Source organism: Arvicola amphibius, chromosome 10 (assembly GCF_903992535.2).
Source record: "Arvicola amphibius chromosome 10, mArvAmp1.2, whole genome shotgun sequence".
Lineage (NCBI taxonomy): Eukaryota > Metazoa > Chordata > Mammalia > Rodentia > Cricetidae > Arvicola > Arvicola amphibius.
The window spans coordinates 45,312,460-45,331,770 of NC_052056.1; the positions used below are offsets into that span (position 1 = coordinate 45,312,460).

General features: G+C 40.4%; 1 protein-coding gene across 1 annotated transcript in view; it reads right to left on the reverse strand.

The window, feature by feature from the left end:
• Positions 1-850: 850 nt before the first annotated feature.
• Atp6v1a (ATPase H+ transporting V1 subunit A) overlaps positions 851-19,311 on the reverse strand; it is a 55,140-nt gene continuing 36,679 nt past the window's right edge. The window contains exons 9-15 of the mRNA XM_038344650.1: positions 15,127-15,249; positions 14,930-15,044; positions 12,934-12,997; positions 11,594-11,797; positions 6,447-6,541; positions 4,479-4,650; positions 851-3,094 (exon numbers count right to left, since the gene is read on the reverse strand). Of these exons, the coding sequence (XP_038200578.1) occupies positions 3,002-3,094; positions 4,479-4,650; positions 6,447-6,541; positions 11,594-11,797; positions 12,934-12,997; positions 14,930-15,044; positions 15,127-15,249 (866 nt within the window). The 3' untranslated portion in view covers positions 851-3,001. The remainder of the gene's footprint in view (positions 3,095-4,478; positions 4,651-6,446; positions 6,542-11,593; positions 11,798-12,933; positions 12,998-14,929; positions 15,045-15,126; positions 15,250-19,311) is intronic.

Genomic DNA, 19,311 nt, shown 5'->3' on the forward strand with positions numbered 1-19,311 from the left:
CAGTATGACAGTCATTTTTAGACTATCAGTGCGTATTTTATAAGCCAAGCCAGTAACCTCCCTTTACCTATGTTCTGTTCCCTGGAGAGCCCTGACTAACACACAAGTTGAGGGATGCCTGCATTAGCGAAGCATATTTCATGATGTGTCTGTGAGGCCAATTCTAGAGATGGTTAGTATACTAACTAAGAGGGAAGGCCAGTCCTAAATGTGGTTGGTTGGCATCATCCAATAGGCAGGAGGAAGCCAGCTAGTGCAAACTCCTCTCTTCCTGAATGTCTGTAATGCTGCCATCACCCACAGATGCCGACTCCAGCTTCTCCAGCCTTTTCACATGGACTCTTAAGGAAACACCTCGGCTGTCAGCCTTGGCCTGGGGGTTGTTTCATTAGTCATTCTTGTACTACGTACTGCTGAACATGCAATTGGCCACTGTGACACCATGCAAGCCAATCTAGTCACTCCCACATGTACACATCGAAATAACATATTGGAGGGCGACAATGGATATTGGTAAATTGCTATATTAGGTCTAAAATTATTTACATTGCAAACTGCAAGACTTAGTTCAAATTGAACAAAAATGGAATGAGTTCCACAGATCACCTCTAATTTTGAAAAAACATTCACTTAAGGCAATGATCAGAATGGGATAAGATTCCGTAAGCTGTACTTCCCACCTACCAAGTGATATGACTGTAGGCTACTGTGAATACCACAATCCAACCTCATGATGCAGTAATCTATAAAGTGAAACATTTTTGAAAGAACATATTTTAACACTAAGTCAAAATATAAGGTGGAATGTTTTCTAAGAGATCTTGTGCTCCCCCCAAAAAGGAAAGTAAAGTTAATTTAAATCCACTTTTTATTTTTCATAGACTTTAATAATTATACATTACTCTTGACAGAAAGACAGTGAAATCTTAAGGATAAGGAGGCAATTTATATAGCCTCTTCTATTCGTTGTTCAGGATGGAAGTTTCCAAAGGGTGTAGGTGTGAGATTTAACACTGGAAAAATACTTATGAAACTTGTTTAACTGGCTGCACTCGGGACCAGGCACAGCACAATAAATAGAACTGCATAATCTTTTAAAAAGATCGCTGTATTTTAACCTAGCCTTACTAAAGAAACACTATCAGTGAACAATCCAAAACTCTACAATGTGGATAAAAGGAAAGTTACAGTGGAAATCTGAGCAACATTTCTCTAGTTTCTTTGCACTCATACATCAACATTCTTATAAGGAGGAATAATGCACATCTCAAATCCAGGACAACAAAACCAAACTTGGTCAAGTAGTTTCTTTGGATCATTCACTCTGGTCACAGGCCTAGTTTGCTGGTAGGTGTAAGTAGAGGGTTTTTTTTAAAGATATTTTTCATTTCCACTAGTCAGGGCCTCTGGATATGAAGTCACATTGGAAGCAAACTGATTAAGCAGCACCATTAATCCACATGTCAACAAGTCATTGCATAATCGGTATCTGTCAACGTCGTTAACAGTCTTTAAAACATGGCATGGAAGAAGATCCTTCCTGAACAGCAGTCCACTGTGTAAAGACATGCACTGCGCAAGGATTTACACATTATGTACGTCTACCCAAAAGAAATGTACCACTTAATAATTTAAATAACATACTGAGGCTTAAAATAAATACTTTGTTATTACACTTGTGTACTTGAGAGTGTCAGACATATTCAGTACCCTTCCCCTCCTGAAGAGGAAGCATGGTGCTAGCACGATCAGCCAGAGAGTGAACAGGGGGCTAGCTCTCCAAGTTTTCAGAAATGTGCCTCATTGTGCAAACATGGAAACTATTATTGAAACATACTGAAACAGTGAGACAAAATTGATTATTTTCTTTTTTATGACTCAGTTTTTGTTACCAGTTAAATACAAGAATAATTCATCTAGTCACAGAATGGAAACTATCATGCTGCTATGACCACAGATACGTTGAGAAGCTCTCTGAGCCAGTGAATAAAAAACATATAAAAGTAATATTTCTGCGATTGGTAGACTCACTGTTTTCAGAATTTCAACAAGCAAACAAACATGACACATGTACCTTGTAAAAATAATGCCACTCTGGCCCCAAGCATCACTACAGCACAGCTGTTCTTACAGGGCAAACGCCTGTAACCACTATATGCTTCTTTGTGGCATTCCAGCTCCCACTGCCACTCTGAGAAGCTTGTCCACCTAAGTTTAAGGAAAAGAACAGCTATGATGTGGATCATATTTTCAATGATTTTTAAATTGTACTTTAAAAAGATTCTTAATAATTGAGTATATAAAAGTCCTTGATATTGAATTTCTCTTAGTGAAATAAAATATGCTTTAACAAGATGATGTTAATTTAAGTTTGACCACCTGACTCTATTTTTCTTTCTTTCACATTTTCAGAGGGAACTGAATTATCTGTTATGCTCAGCCTTGCAAATGCCTGTTATAAAGACAAAATAGTTCCCAAGTGCCCCATAAACACTCCTGATTGATAATGGGGGAAGCTATGTATAATTGGAACATTAATCTTTTATGTTTTTAAATGGAAATATTTCTTACAAAACGGTTATGCAACAAAACACAGAGCTGCAAGCAGTCTGGCCACAAACGCGGAGCCATTCCCTAAGTACCCATCCACGGGTACCAAGATCTGGCCTTCCATTCCCAGTAGAGTCCATGAGCAGTCCTGTTTACAGTTTAGTGGAGATGAGGGAAGGGGTGGCCACCTTACAGACACGTTTACAATAGCGCAGCCATTGTGTGCCACGGGCAATGCATTCACCAGTTCAGATAAAGGTCAGGGAGCCCCTTCAAACACTGGCACATTGGAATGTTTGCTTTGTAAGACCTACCAAAGAAACAGCAAGACAAATGAGAACACAGAGGCACTAGTCTCAAAGCTGCACAATATGGAAGCAAAGGATTTGAGATGAGAAATTCAGGAAAATATACACATAGCTTGCTGAGACAGAGGAGAGAGACTACAGTTTTAATCTTCAAGGCTACGGAATCCATTCTGCATGTCTTCAAGAAGTTGTGCGTAGTCTGCCTTGATCTTTGCCTCTCCATCTTTCACTGGATCCTGAAAAAGAAAATAATACAAATTCAATTTACCTATGGGAAACAATTTTCAAGATGTAATTCATATGGAATACCAGGTTAGGTTGAGGTATACTGGTGAATCACAGGTAGGAGTCAAAACTACCCCATTTTCTTTTACAGTAGAAATGTGCAAATGGACTAAAATAAAACAAAACCCATTATTTCAGTTTTGAATTTTGCCTGCTGCTGACACTCAGTGCTCAAACCTCAGCAGTGTGTCCATCAGTGGAAATCCTGTAGCATCACACATAAGCAGGTGTGTGCACACAACAACTGGGAGTTAACTCAGTGGACTTCCTGTGGAAGGCTGGAGCATCACAGTAAGTCAATACGGCACATCTAACTGAATCCAGGTCATCAGGCTTAGGAACAAGTACCATTACCCACTAGGCCATTTTGTGGCCTGCAGGTCTGTGTTTCTGTAGTATAAATATATCCAGAGCATCATTTTCAATGGGTGATTAATACATATGCTTATATATCATGACTTAGAAATAATGCAATGTAGTCCAATTCATCAAATATTTATAAAAACACTCATATATCTGGGTTTCTACTGGAGAGTTCACTTAACTAAACTTTGCTTATGAGAACGTGGAGTCTAGGTGAGATAATAGATACTTTAGTAAATTAACTGCCATCTAGCCTGGAAGTCACTCTAAACTGCCTAGTTGCTAAGACAGAAAGAAAAGGCATTAGGATTTATTTTAGACATGACACACTATCATGTTTTAAATGTGTGTGGTGTGCCTGAGTATATATCGGTACATCATTTGTGTGCAAGAGCCCTTAGGGGTCACGAAAGGTCCCACATCCTCAGTTTCATGAGTGTGATACACCACGTGGTGCTGGGGAGCAAACCCAGGCCCTCTTCAAGACCAGACAGTGCTCTTGACTGGTGAGCCAACTCTCCAGCACTACAAACGCGACACAGGACAACCTTTACCACTGGGATTCCTGCTTGACCATTACTTGGAAGACTGTTTTTGTTTTATACAACCTAAGCATTATAAAATGAAAAATGCAAATTTCAGGAACTTAGAGATGGCCCAGCAGTTAAAGGCTGCTGGTTTTCCAGGAGCCAAGCTTAGTTCCCAGTACCCACACTGTGCACATGCACGAGCTCCAGGTAATCCAACACCCACTTATGGCTTCCACAGGTACCTGCACACACGTGGCACACAGATGTGCAATAAATGCATATATACACATAAATAAAGTGAAGTAAACCTTAAAAAAGAAAACGCAAATTTCATATCTCAGGTTTGGAATTCAAATAGGGCAGGAAGGAAAAGTGAGGGACGAAAGGGAAGGAGGAAGGTTGGCTTCTCTCTAACAAAGGCTATAGCAGAAAGAAACTGTACCTTAAATTTCATGGAGGAAAGTTTATAGAGGATCTCCCCCATGTGCTCACGGATAATGGACCATGTGATTTTATTGTCACTCTGGGCAGTGGTCTCAACAGCTCTACGGGCCATATCATAAAACGAAATCATATTGGACAGCATCCCCACTGTCTTATAGAATGGACAGAACCTGGGGAAAATGAACAACAGGGCAGTTAGCAAAAACAACCTACAAAACAAACTCACACTTTTATCAATTGAAACTCTATAAATTACCAGTCATTAGTGTCTTTAAACATATATTCTGCTTCTAACTACTAAACAGAACGCAGTGAAGCAGCACAGCCACACTCTAATGGCTTGTCAGCAGTCTGTTTTGGTACAAGCAGTTAAATATGTAACTCAAGTGATAAAGCAACTGAGTTGTAAAGAGTCTTTGTGATCAGAGATAAGGTTTAATGAAAAATAGGAAAGCAGAGAATTGCAAAGTTCCTAAGTTACCCTGTCTCCCCCCACACCCGTTCTCTTTTCACTGTGCTGAACTGAGAGTCTTGGGTATGCCAAGTAAGCTACCCCCAACCTTCAGTGCCTTTTAGTATATGCAGTTTTATCTACATATACCTTTACTTGTTTTTGTTTGTTTGCTTTTTCAAGATAGGGTTACTCTGTAGCTTTGGGGCCTGTCCTGGAACTAGCTCTTGTAGACCAGGCTGATCTCGAACTCACAGAGATCCACCTGCCTCCGCCTCCCGAGTGCTGGGATTAAAGGCGTGCACCACCACCACCTGGCCTATCTATACCTTTAAAAAGCATACACACACATGTATGTGCACAGATACACACACACACACACAAGCAAATGCTCAATTCCATGTATTTTAATACAGTCTTTCTGAAGAATTCGGCCCCTCTTTTCTTTATATGGTGGTTTATTCAGGACAGATCAGAGTTCTGATGCTAACTGACATACTGACTTATATTTTACGTTCACTCCATTCTGATCACTCCTACTTGTTCAGTTTTCACCCTCTCCAAGACAGAGTCTCTTCTGTCCACCACTGTGTCCACCACACCAGCTTCTGCAGGCCGCTGACAGCATTCGCCTTGCTATCAGGGGAGTAAGACATGGATGTGCGCTACTGTGCTTGGCTTTGTGTGTTTGGAGGGCTTGGAATCAGGTACATTGAGCCCCTTCCCTAGCTCTTTTTGGTCCTTTATGGAGTCAAATATGATTTAAGAGAGAGGTTAGCTTAAGACACAAGGCTCAAATTCTCAATGTTGAAAAGAAGCAGGTTGTCTAACCAAGCTATAGCACTAGTAGAGAGTGAAAACAAGCAGGCACTGGGCAGGGGTGGGAGAAGGCAGGACGGAATCTCAACAAGATCTTCTGTAGCAAGAAGCTTCGGATCCTGGTGAAATTAGGCAGGGGCAGCACAAAATGAATACTTGGGCAAGGACAGGAGAAAGCAGCAGGAAAGAAAGATGAGGCAGGGGATGCTCCTCCAGGTCTGCGCACAAAGCCATAACTCACTCTAATTAGAGACATTTGTGTGCACGAAAGCGGCAGAATTTGACTAACAAGCAAACTGCGATGCAGGGGCACATTAGATGTCTGCTATAAACATACAGAACAAGCAAGATACTGAGTCAGAATGTACTTGTATGAGCAAGTTTTCAATGTGCAGGCAGCTTCTTTGCCAAAATACAACAGAAAGTCTTCAAATGTCTGTAACTCCAAGATCTGACACCCTCACACATGCAGGTAAAACACCAATGCACATAAAACAAACAAAAATACACTAAAAAAGAGGAAATTAGGCCTGGTGTGGTGGTACATACTTTTAATCCCAGCACTCTGGAGACAGACAGTCAGATCTCTGAGAGTTAAAGCAAGACAGGTCTGCAGAGTGAGTTCCAAGACAGCCAGGGCTACACAGAGAAACCTTGTCTAAGGAGGAAGAGGGGAAGAAAATCAGCACAGCATACCTGTCGTAAGGAGTGTACCCATTTTGCTGTAGGAAATCATCTTTGATAAGTTTTGCTACCTCCAGAGTGATTTTATCTGTCTCTGCTAAAGAGGCCTAGAAAACAAAAGGATATTTTAAGAAATTTCATCCCATTGGTGGGATCAATGACAACAAAATCAATTAGCAAGCAGGCACCAACACACACTTACTTATCACTAATAAATCCTTGATTTTTAACAGTCGTAAAACAGTACATGATATAAAATTAACATCCAGAGTGACTCATGCCTATGATGTCCATACTTGGCCAGCTGAAGCAGAGGACTGCTGTGAGCCCCAGGCTAGGCCGGATGGCAGAGTTTCAGGCAGGTCAGAATAGCACTTCTCGAGGTTCTTCAGTAGTGTAAAGCACTATCACAGTCAAACACTTTATCTTGTACACCTGAAACTCTAAGCCCACAAGGTGCCCTATTTCAGACAGCTGACAGAAGTAGAACCATACACTATTTGTGTATTTCATTTACATCTGTGTTGTAGCAGTGACTAAGGGATCTGTCTGCTTGTTCACCAAGAGGTGGACACCTGAACCACTTTTACTCTTGGCCACATGGATAATACTTCTATGAATATGAGTATGCAAGATTACTAATTTTTAAAAAATTGTTATTTTATGTGTATGAGTGCTTTGCCTGCATGTATGTATGTGTGTTATGTGTGTGCCTGACTCCCAGGGGTCAGAAAGCACTGATCCTTGGAACTGAAATTATGGATGGTTATGAACAGATATGAACCCTGAAAGAACAAGAGCTCTTAACCGTTGAGTCATCTCACTAGCACTGATTATTCTTTAAAAGCACCAGTGTGTATGTGTGTGCGCATCTGTGTGTCCTGGGATTAAAGACATGTGCCACCACACCACCACCTTGATGTGGGAGGGTCTTCTGTTTTAATAAAGAAACTGCCTTGGCCAGCCCTTAGGTGGGTGGAGTAGACAGAACAGGAAGAAGGAAGTGAGGTAGATGGCTCAGTCAGATGCCACGCCTCTCCTAAGTTAGATGGACTGCCATGCCTCTGCTCAGGGAGAGAGATGCGATGAAGCCAGCCACCAGGACAGACATGCTGAATCTTTCCCGGTAAGACACCGCTGGTGGTGTTACACAGATTATTAGATATGGGTTAGTCAAGATGTGAGTAAGAGGCTGAAAATAATGGGCCAGGCAGTGTTTTAAAAGAATACAGTTTGTGTGATGTTATTTTGGGGCACAAGCTAGCCGGCAGCCAGGGCAGGGCGAAAAGCAGGCCTGCCCTGCCGCTCATCACTACACCACCTGGCCCCATACCCATTTTTAAAAGAGTACTTTTTTACATCCTACCTTGACTCTATTATTTGAATTCAGCTTTTAAGCTTGTTTGGCAGAAACCTACAAAGTCCATAGAGTTGCTCTGTTAACATTACAGGACGTTTAGAACAATGATGGATAGTTAAGTATTTGCTTATCTGAGTGTTGTTTTATTGGTAAGCAAGCTAAATTACAAGAGCTCTTCAACCTGTGAGTACCACTGCCCCAATGCCCTGCTGTTAGCAACCACCTGGCCAGCCACAAGATAATACCATTTTGGCTAGGATAACTAACAGGAGCAAAAAGGGAAAATCCAGGAAGTTCCAGGCACTCTGGGTGATCAAATCTTTCAGAACCTTCATAAGCAAACAAACAAACAAACAAACTAATCTCTTTCATCTCTATTTCATTCTTCAACCACACTTAAATATTAAGCTTGATATGTTTTTGTTTTAAATTATGAAATAACACATATTTTGTTTTGTGAAAATACTTCTCATTATTTAAAACATTCTCTAGTGTTTCTGACTGGCTGATTTTAAGATCTACCATGCTGTTCTGGGATATATAATCACTTCTTTCAACTCTGGCAATTTCATTCTGTGTGCACATCCTCCATTCTTTACCTTTCTCTACCTGCCCTGGTAGAGGGGACTGAACTTTCATCTACTTTCTACTACTACAAGTCCTAAGAACTCAAGACACCCAGTAAATTCTGTCTACAATGGCCACTCCAAATGATATACCTACCAATAGTATACCAGTCCTGGAGCCCACACTACTTGACAACAACTAGCTGGACAATTCTTGCACTCAACCTAGTGTAGATTGGTGTGTCACTGCTGTTTGAAGGATTGCCCACAGGTTTGTAATATTTCTGGTTTTCTTTTCTCATCTGTCTGCTCTACCCTTTGCTTACAATTTAAAAAGTAGAGCATCAATTTTATTTACTGAAAACTTTTAAAACTTACTACATTTTATTTCATGTGTATGCTTGCCTGCATATATGTCTGTTGTACCAACATGTACCAGGTGTCTACAGAGGCCAGAAGAAAGTATCTGTCTCCCGAATCAGGAGTTAGTTAGGAACCGCCATGCGAGTGCTGGGAACCTCTGAAAGAAGAGCAAGCGCTCTCAACCACTGAGTTCTCTCTCCAGCTCTACTGCTGTTTTCTCTTGATGTTATGCTCAAAGAAAATCTAAGAAGTTCTTTTCTAATCCTAGATAACAAAAAGGTTTTAAAGATTTGTTTTCTTTTCTTTTTTTAAAAGATTTATTTATTAATTATGTATTCTGTCTGCATGTCTGCTGCAGGCCAGAAGAGGGCACCAGATCTCATTACAGATCGTTGTGAGCCACCTTGTGGTTACTAGGAATTGAACTCAGGACCTCTGGAAAAGCAGTCAGTGCTCTTAACCGCTGAGCCAACAATTATTTTGTCATCCTTCAGGATTTCCATATTCAACTGAACACAGTGATAGTAACCATTTGCTCAAGACAGGGTTTCCCTGTATAGCCCTGGCAGTTCTGGAACTCACTCTGTAGATCAGGCTGGCCTCCAACTCAAGAGATCCGCCTGCCACTGATTCTTGAGTGCTGGGATTAAAGGCATGCACCACCACTGCCCAGGAAGCATTCTAGTCTTAACATTGATTTTAAAAAGAAATGCATCTGAAATTTCTCCATTCTCTATTAAGTAAAACATTCCCCCATGTTTTAATATATTTTTTGTATTTTCATTTATCTGTGTGTAGCATATGTGACTGTGCACATGTACATGCCCATGTGGAAGCCAGAGGACATTGTGTTTCTTCCTCTATTATTCTCCCTTTTTCTCTTGAGACAGGGTCTCTTGTTAGTTTAGAAGCTCGCCACTTTGGCTAGGTGAGCTAGATGGTGAGCGTCTCAAATCTGTCTGTCCCTGCCCCTCAATGTCAGGGTTACAAGTGTGTGCAGCCATACCTGGTTTTTTGCATGGGTGTTGGGAAGTTGAACTTTAGTGCTCAGGTTTGCACAGCGTGTGTGTTTGCACAACACACCCCTACTGAACTATCACCCCAGCCTTTTTTCTCTTAATTTATTTTAGCTTTTATTCATGTGCATGTGTGTGAGAACATGTGCACTTCTGTATGTGTGTGAACACAAGCAGAGGTCAGAAGATGGCATTACAGGCCCAGCATGGGCGCTGGGACTGTACGCAGGTCTTCTGTGAGAGCAGCAAGTGTTCTTAACCACCAGTCCAGCCTTCCTGTCATCGTTTTTTATTTAAGATAGGGTCTTGCTGTATTGCCTGGGCTACTATCAAACTCCAGGGCTCAAATACCTTTCCTGTTCTGTGACCCCAGTAGCTGTAAAATAGAGGCACACACCAGCATGTGGAGCTTTGCATATTACTTTTTACAGAGTTAGAAACTCTATTCCTTGTTTTGTAAGAGATTTCTAAAATTGTAATAGTAAACATCAAATATTTCTTACTTATGGGTTGAGATATCATTTTTCTATTACATTATTTATACTGTTACAATGCATTATGTTGTGTGTATGAATGTGTGTGTGTGTGTGTGTACAACTTTGCATGTGTGCATGCGGAAGCCAGAGGCTGATATTGGGTGTCTTCCTCAACTGTTTTCCACTTTAATTTCACTCTCACTGAATTTGAGATTTACTAGTAGAATGGTGGCCCAACAAGCCCCAGGGACCCTCCTGTCTCTGCCTCCGCAATGCTGGAATTGTAGGTGCACACGCCACACCTGGCTTTTCCATGGGTGATGGGGATCTGAACTCAGTGCCTGTGATTGCTCAGCAAGCACTTTACTGACTGAGTCACTGCCCCTGTTCCTAATAATACATTTTCTGTGCCACATTTGCTAAACGTTGCTTGTTTATGATGGCATTGTATTTGTAATGCCCTACTAGGTTTAAGAAGTGAATGTTTAATATTTTTATCAATATTCATAAACAAAATGTTGTTCTCAAATTGTCTTTATCTGGCTTTGCAGGCCTATTTCTTGCTCCTTTGAAAGGATCACAATACTCTGTAAATACTAGATGTGTAATATATGCTATAGATGTTGGCTACCTAATAATATTATCCTTTGTTAGAAAAATTAGGAGGCTATTTTAACAATACAATATAAATAACAGGCCTTTGCACAGTGGTACACACCATTAATCCCAGTATTTAGGGGGTAGAGACATAAGGATTATGGGTGTGAAGCTCAGCTGAGCTACACAGGAATAATCTATCTAAAGAGTGGGGAGGGGTAAATCCTGGTTAGTCCTGTGTACAACCTGAGAAATCATTCACATGTGAGATTTAATGACTAAGTGTATTTACAATATCGTCCTTTGGAATATCTAGACATAGGCTATAGAATATAAGTCACTAATTGAAGGTCACATAGGCAATTATTAGAGGAACTAGAATCTAATCCTATTCCCAGTTCTAGTGCTCCTACAAAAATGATGTTAACTGGCCCTAATTTTATACTGAATTTGATTGGTGGTGGGTGTCTTGTTTTCACCTGTCATGAATCCAGAACCATGCTAAATGCTATATGGAATTTTAAAGGTTTAATTAGTGTAAAAGGTACTTCATATTTAAGATTTTTGCTTGTTTTGAGACATGATCTCATACTCACAGCCCACAATAACCTGGAACTTACTCAGTAGAGCAAACTGGCCTCATAATTGTGGCACTCTCCCTACCTCAGGCTCTGAGCACCAAGATTAGCCAGGAGCCATTAATACCAGCTAGGCAAGCACCTGCATACCTAAGCATCAGCAACTGGTATAACACCCCAGTGCAGTCCCCGTTCTAACTCACCTTCCCCACAAGCTGCACAATTTCTGCCAGGTCCTCTTCTTCCTGCAGAATCTCCTTAGCTTTGGTCCTCAGAGGAACAAACTCTGTGAAGTGTTTGTCATAGTACTCGTCCAGGGCACGCATGTACTTGCTGTAGCTGATGAGCCAGTTGACGGAGGGGAAGTGCTTGCGTTGAGCTAGTTTTTTATCTAAGCCCCAGAACACCTGATTTAAAAAAAAGAAAATTAGACTTTTCTTTTATAAAGTAGTGCAGTATATCTATTTGTCCCCAATAAACACCTTTTAACTCCTTGAGCCAATTACATATAATATTAGCATATATAAATATAATATTCATATATGTGCGAATATAAATATGCAAATAAATTGTGCAAAAACCAAACTTAACTAAAAGACACATTTCTCCATTTTCCAGGTGGGTAATATCTACAAATCAAGCCTATCGCAATTTCCTTAAAACTACATCAAATGTGATAGTTAAAAGGAAGATGGGTGCAATTAAAGATTATTAAAATAAGAACAGAAGAACAAGAAAGGCTGATTGAGATGGAACAGTTTCCTTGAGTAAAATTCTTAAAATGTTCTGATGAATTCAAGTCCCTATCATAGTGAGTCAATTAAATAATATTTGACATTCATTTTTGAGGCCAAATTCTCAGATACTTTATGAACTGATAACTTTGTCCCAATTCCCCCCCACAATTTAAAATCCAAAATTTAGCAAATATTAAATACTTTGATAACTATAGAACTAGTCTCTATTGTTTCACATGATGCTGGCAGAAACCGAGAAAGGTTTTTCCTACATAAAGATGTACTCATGAACATATTAACATTGTTAACATTGTTTTACTATAGCTCTGATTCACAGACCGCTTTTATTTGGGCTTCTTTAATGACTAGCTATCCAGTAAAATTTATGCCTTGACTCAAGTAAACAACTATCTAGGCAGAAACCACATTTTCCAAGCTTGCTCTCACGAAGTAGAAGACTAGGCGAGGTAACGGCAGAGCAATGAGAGTGGAGTCAGGTTGAAGATGCCCACTTTCTGATGGGTTCATCTGCTTCCGACTATACTGTGATATTCTGGCATTATGCAGCTTTGGGCCTACTTAGTTCTCTAGTTAGAGAAAACTTTGCTACCTGGATGTATTTCCAGACTTCTGTTGTTTATTATAGACTGTTAAGAACTAAGAAAAACCAAAATGTATCAAACTTTCACAATATTAAGGATGCTATTAAAACATTTTATTGCTACCACTTCTTTAGTGACTAGATGAAATATCTGCTGATCACTTAGCAGAATTACAGCTGCAGTATGGCAGAGGGGAAGACATACCTGAACAATACCCAGAGTAGCAGATGTGACTGGATCAGAAAAATCACCACCAGGCGGAGAAACTCTAGATTAAAAACAAAATACAATCATTAGAAATGTTTATGACTAGGCGATGGTGGCACACCCTTGTATTCCCAGCACTCAGGGGGCAGAGGCAAAAAGATCTCTGTGAGTTCGAGGCCAGCCTGGTTTACAGTGAGTTCCGGGATAGCCAGGGCTGTTATATAGAGAAATTCTATTTTGAACCACCCCCTCCCACAAATGTTCATGAAAAATAAATATTTGAAAATTAGACAAAGACATTGAAATATTTATAAAAATGATATATGAACATCAACCCTTTTTTTTGTTTGTTTGTTCTGCTTTGTTGAAACAGGGTTTCTCTGCTCAGCCTTCCCTGTCCTGGAACTAACTCTGTAGACCAGGCTAGCCTTAAACTCAGAAATCTGCCTGACTCTGCCTCCCAGTGCTGGGATTAAAGGTGTGTGCCATACAACCTGGCAGAACATCAACTTTTTTAAAAAGTTACTTTGTTTTTGTTGCTAGAAATGGAATCTAAAGCTTCATGCCTAAGCACGTAAGCAAGAAGCACATTATACCCGAGCTCTGTTTTAAAAAAGTCAAACAGGCAAAACAACAACAACAACAACAACAAAAAAACATAAACAGTGTCTGTGCACACAGATTTGCAGAGGTGGGTGTATGTGTAGCATGTGTACAGGGAACACACACAGCGGTCCGGGGACAGCGCTGCATTCAGCCTTTGCCTTTGAGACGGTTTTTGTTTGCCACTGTATATACTATCTTGAGGGTTTCTGGTGATTCTCGTCTCTATGCCTCCCATATTGCTATAGGTGTGCTGAGATTTAAAAGCTTCCTACCAGCCAGGCACAGTGGTGCACACCTTTAATCCCAGCATTTGGGAGGCAGAAGCAGGCCGAATTTGAGGCCAGCCTGGTCTACCGAGCTACACAAAGAAACCCTGTCTTGAAAAAACAAACTAACAAAAGAGTGCCCTATTACACCCTGTTTAAGTGGGCCCTGGGAAGTCAATGTGGTAAACATTTAGCCCAGTGAGCCACTCCCCAGTTCCCAGCATTAATGTTTGCATATGCATAAGATATTAGAAGTAAATGAACCTTGTAAAGAAAGATCTTGTTGAAAATAAGAGGGACAATTATTGAACGTCATCTAGTATGAGAAATAAGACAGTCATTTATTGTAATTAGTTTCATATTCTAATCAACAAGATGAAATAGTAAAGTCTGAGAACAAAGTATGGCTTTATGTGGTAATCGTAAATGTGTATTCTGTCTTTAGCATGCTATAACTTCACCCTAACATGTCTGCAATTTTTAAAGTTACTCCTAGGATATACCAATGAGGGAAGTCACACCAATGACCCAAAGGCACAGAGACAGCCAGAGTCGTTGCACAAAGAGCTTCTGAATCTACCCTCCCAGAGGAAGGTAAACATACTCTCCTCCCTTGCCTGGCTCCTGTGGGCGCAGGTGGGCGTATGTTCAGCCCAGTGGATGACTGCCATTGATTCTTGGGAGTCACCCACCTTCATTTTTGAGAACGTCTCTCACTGGGCCTGAAGCTTACCATGCAGGCAGCGCTGCCTGGCCAGCAAACTCCAGGGGTCTACCTGTTTCCACTCCCTACCCCGTTTTGGGATTAGAAGCATGTGCCGATATGCCTAGCTTTTTTTCCTTTTTAATGTAGCTTCTCAGGCTCAGTCTCAGGTTCGCATGTTGATGTGGTAAACACTTTCCTGAGTGATCCTGTCCTAGCCCCTCTCTTTAAAATAAACTTCCTTTTCTTTCGAGAAGCAAACAACATAAGCTGGGCATGGTGATGCATGTCTGCATCCTAGAACTTGGTAGGCAAAGGCAAGACAGCTAGTCCCAAGCCACCTGGGCTATTAGTAAGCCCATGTCTCCATTGAAAAAATAAACAATTAAATAAAGAAACAAACAGTTCGGCTGCTTACGCTCCTACAATGCTGACACTTCCTTCTCTTTCAGGGTTACCAAGACATTTCACTCTGCCTGCTCGTTCATAGAAAGAGGCCAGCCGGGCACCAAGATATGCAGGATAGCCACTATCTGAAAGACAAAGGGGGAAGTTTAAAAGGGAGTTCTAAGCTAGCCCCTAAAATTCTACCAGTGACAACAACATGAGACTTACCTGCAGGCATTTCTGCTAAGCGACCAGAGATTTCTCTGAGGGCCTCAGCCCATCTAGAGGTAGAGTCAGCCATCATACTGACGTGGTAGCCCATGTCACGGAAATATTCCGATAGTGTAATTCCTAAATTGAGAAGAAGATGTTGAGTTACCCTGCCAGAATACAAACTACTGACTGTTTTGTCCCTAAGAACTTTAAAACAGTGGGCGTATTAAGTACTTTGTTAGGCATTTCCAAGTTTGTTCTTCTAGGCATACAGCTTAGCCATATTTCTAAGCATCTTCTCCATTTAGATAATACCATGTAAGAGACCTCAATCTAACAGAATGTTATTAAGAATTCTGTTCTACAGACAGGCAGGTTATGCATTTTTCTAAACTTCTCAAAGCCCTCAGAGCATGTGCTGAAGACCAAGGAGTCACTTTTGGCTCAGACTTCAGCACAGAATGAGAAGGGGTACCCCAGCCACTCGAAACAGCATCTACTATGGTGATAACTGTAATTTGAGAACTTTTTGGTACCACAGCCAACCCTTCTCTACACAGTCTAGAAACCAGGAAAAGGTTTATGGCCCGCTCTAACTGAAATAAATTTCCAAGCCCGACTTGACTGCACCACACATCAGCCACTCCTATTTAACTAAGCTTGTCGACACGAGGAATACCACAAGTCTCCAAATCCCTGATGCATAGACCAACCCTGCCTTAGAAAGTAAGATACAAAGAAGTTTCTGGATTTTCGCTGTTATTTGTCTTAGCCAAAACTTTCCAATTCTAATCTATTAAGATTAATATATGTAAGTATATAAACTTATATATAAACTTATATACTTACATATATTAAAGAAAATAAAATACATATAAATGATTTCAAAAAATATATACTACATGCAACTCTAAGGTAACAGAAATGTACAGCTATGGTTATATTGTCAGTGTTTCCAAACCTAATGCATTGTTTTAGCAAGAAATTCTCCCCCCCAAAACCCAAAAATCAAACCAAACCAAAAAAGCTCAAATAAGCAAAGAGAAAACGTTGCTGCAAATCAGCACTTAAAATGTACCACAGTGTACAAATCAGAATAACAGCACAATATAAAATAGTTTCAGAATCAAGTCTTCAAGAAATGTTACTTATTAGTATTTAGGCTTAAAAACACATCAGCTATCCAACCTAATGGTTAGAACAGAGTTTTTATATAAACACAGATGTGTTTTAGGTCTGTGATGAAATGTTAGCAACACTTGTATGTTTATATTAGATACTTCTAGAAAAGATAAACAGACACAAGTAATGAAGACCTCTCTTATGACCTACATATGGATTCTGCCTTCAAAGAAAAACCAAAAATAAAACAACCCATAACTCAGACAAAATCAAAAGGGTGAAGCTGGGGATAGCGTGAGGTAATGGGGTTTGGACCCTTGCATGGGGTGGGATGTCAAAAACAAACAAACAAACAAACAAAAAAACCAACCCCCCCCCCAAAAAAACCTAGTTGCACTAAGAGATTTAGAAGAAAAGCAGTATCTTCATTGATCAAAAAAGCTTTCATAAATTAATATGAAAGATAACTACCATCCAAATGGAAAACTGACAGCAGGCAGAGTTTTTACATGGGTAACATACATGGGAAAAGAGGTTAGTTCAGTTTACATTACAGACTGACTAGGGTGTAATAAAGCAACAATTGGTAAAATGTCAATCATCATGCCCAAGATCAAAAACACTGATAACAGCTTATGCTGGAGAGGTTGTGAGGTTAAGGGAACACTCCTGCATTGCTGGCGGGAATGCAAATTTGTACAGCCGCTTTGGAAATCAGTATGGCGATTTCTCAAAAAATTAGGAAACAACCTACCTCAAGACCCAGCAATACCACTTTTGGGTATATATCCAAAGTATGCTAAATCATACCACAGGGACATTGCTCAGCTATGTTTACAGCAGCATTATCTGTAATAGCCAGTACCCGGAAACAACCTAAATACCTCTTGACCAAAGAATGGATAAGGAAAATGTGGTACAATGGAGTACTACACAGTAGAAAAAAATAATAACATCTTGAAATTTTCAGGCAAATGGATGGATCTAGAAAACATCATATTGGGTGGGGTAACCCAGACCCAGAAAGACAAATATCATATGTACTCACTCATAAGTGATTTTTAGACATAAAGCAAAGAAAAACCAGCCTACAGGCCAGAAACCCAGAGAAACTAGACAGCAAAGAGGATCCTAAGAGAGACATACATGGATCTAAATAGGAAGGAGAAAAAGACAAGATCTCCTGAGTAAATTGAGAGCATGGGGACCATGGGAGAGGGTTGAAGGGGAGGGGAGAGTAAGGGAGAGGAGCAGAGAAAAACATATAGCTCAATAAAAATAATAAAAAAGTCAATTATCAATTTCAAGTGCTAGGTACTTGAGTGTTCACTGTACTACTGCTTCAAGCTTTATGTGTTTGCTAATCAAATCAGCACTGGTGAAGATAAGAAACAGAATTCTTCTTATAGCTATGGCATCACTGAAATAGCTATCAGGATTAGACCATAATGCAATGTTCACCACAAATATGCTGGTTAGATTATGATTACTGACGCTAGAGAGATGGTGTAGAAGTTAAGAACACTTACTGCTCTTGCAGAATATGCTGTTTTGAGTTTCCAGCACCTAGCTGGGTGGCCTCTAACTTCAGTTCCAAGGGATATGATGCCCCCCTCTGGCCTTTGCAGGCACTGCACTCAAGCACCACCATTTAAATCAATATTTATTTAAATATTATTTTATGCTTATGGTCTACCCATATAAAGGGAAACTGCAGCCACATAAAAGAATGAGGCATATTTCCTGTCTTAAAGTGGTTAAAATAAAAACGAGTTCTACAAATTCAGCGTGGCAAAGACACATTTAACCCTATGCTAAAAAAAAAAAAAAAAAAAAAAACAAATAAGGAAAAAGACCTAATTAAGTGAAAACAAGCATCAAGAATTCACCTGAAGCCAGGCCATGGTGGCGCACGCCTTTAATCCCAGCACCTGGGAGGCAGAGGCAGGTGGATCTCTGTGAGTTTGAGGCCAGCCTGGTCTACAAGAGCTAGTTCCAGGGCAGGCTCCAGAGCTACAGAGAAACCCTGTCTCGAAAAACCAAAAAGAATTCACCTGAAGCTACACAAACTCAAAATGACCAGTGGTAGATGTTCCCTGGGCCAATTTTGGCATGGAGGAGAATTAGAAAGGCAAAACTCAAATCATGCAGGCACTCCCTACTCCCTATTTCTATTACATAAAATGGGCAGGCAGGGTAGAGGAGAAAGAATTCACTATCAATGCTTGCTGTTCACGAAACCGTAAAATAATTACACAACTGCATGCATAACAAACTTCACAAGTATCCGTGAAGAATTCCTGCTCCCCTGCAGCAGTCACAGCCAGCTCCGCCTGACTCTTACAAAGAGGAGTAATTGTAATAAGTATTAGCATGGGAACTTAAATGAAAACAACAGAGAAGGAAGCACAGTGATGGCAAAGGACCTGCCAAGGATCAGATCAAAAGTGTGACTAAAGCGAATTAAAAAGAAAACCTTAATCATGCATCCTTCCACAGCATAAGATTTCAGGGTGTAACTAACAAGATGAGCAGCTTTATGACCTCACCAAACTCAATAAAGACCTGGAAGAAAAATAAAACTACTACAGAAATGAAGGAGCAACACTAAGAACAAATACCATTGAGGTGGGAAGTCCTTCTGTATATGCATTGAACAAATTCCACTTAAAAACGTGAGAGAGCTTGAAAAGGAATTCTAGATGAGACACAAAAAAACAGAGTTTAGCGCAGTTTCCTGCTCTGTTTGCTGGCAGAAAGCAGAGACGTGACTCCTTTAAGAGGTTTCCTGACTCAGTTTTAGCAGTAAAAACTAAGTGGCTTCTTTAAGAAATGGCAGCTTCTTGGTTCGTCAGCATGGAGGGCTCCAACTCTGTTCTGTGAGCAGCATGTTACAAATTGCTTAGTGGTGACACAGACCCATTGCGACCCTGGAGCTGGGGGGGAGAGAAGGGCTCTCAGAGGCAGTGAGCATGCCTCTGCCATGTTGGACTGGGCAGAGCAAGCAGGCAGGGCTGATGAGTTGGTCTTAGCCATGCTTGCTTAGCAAAAAAAAAAAAAAAAAAAAAAAAAAAAAGC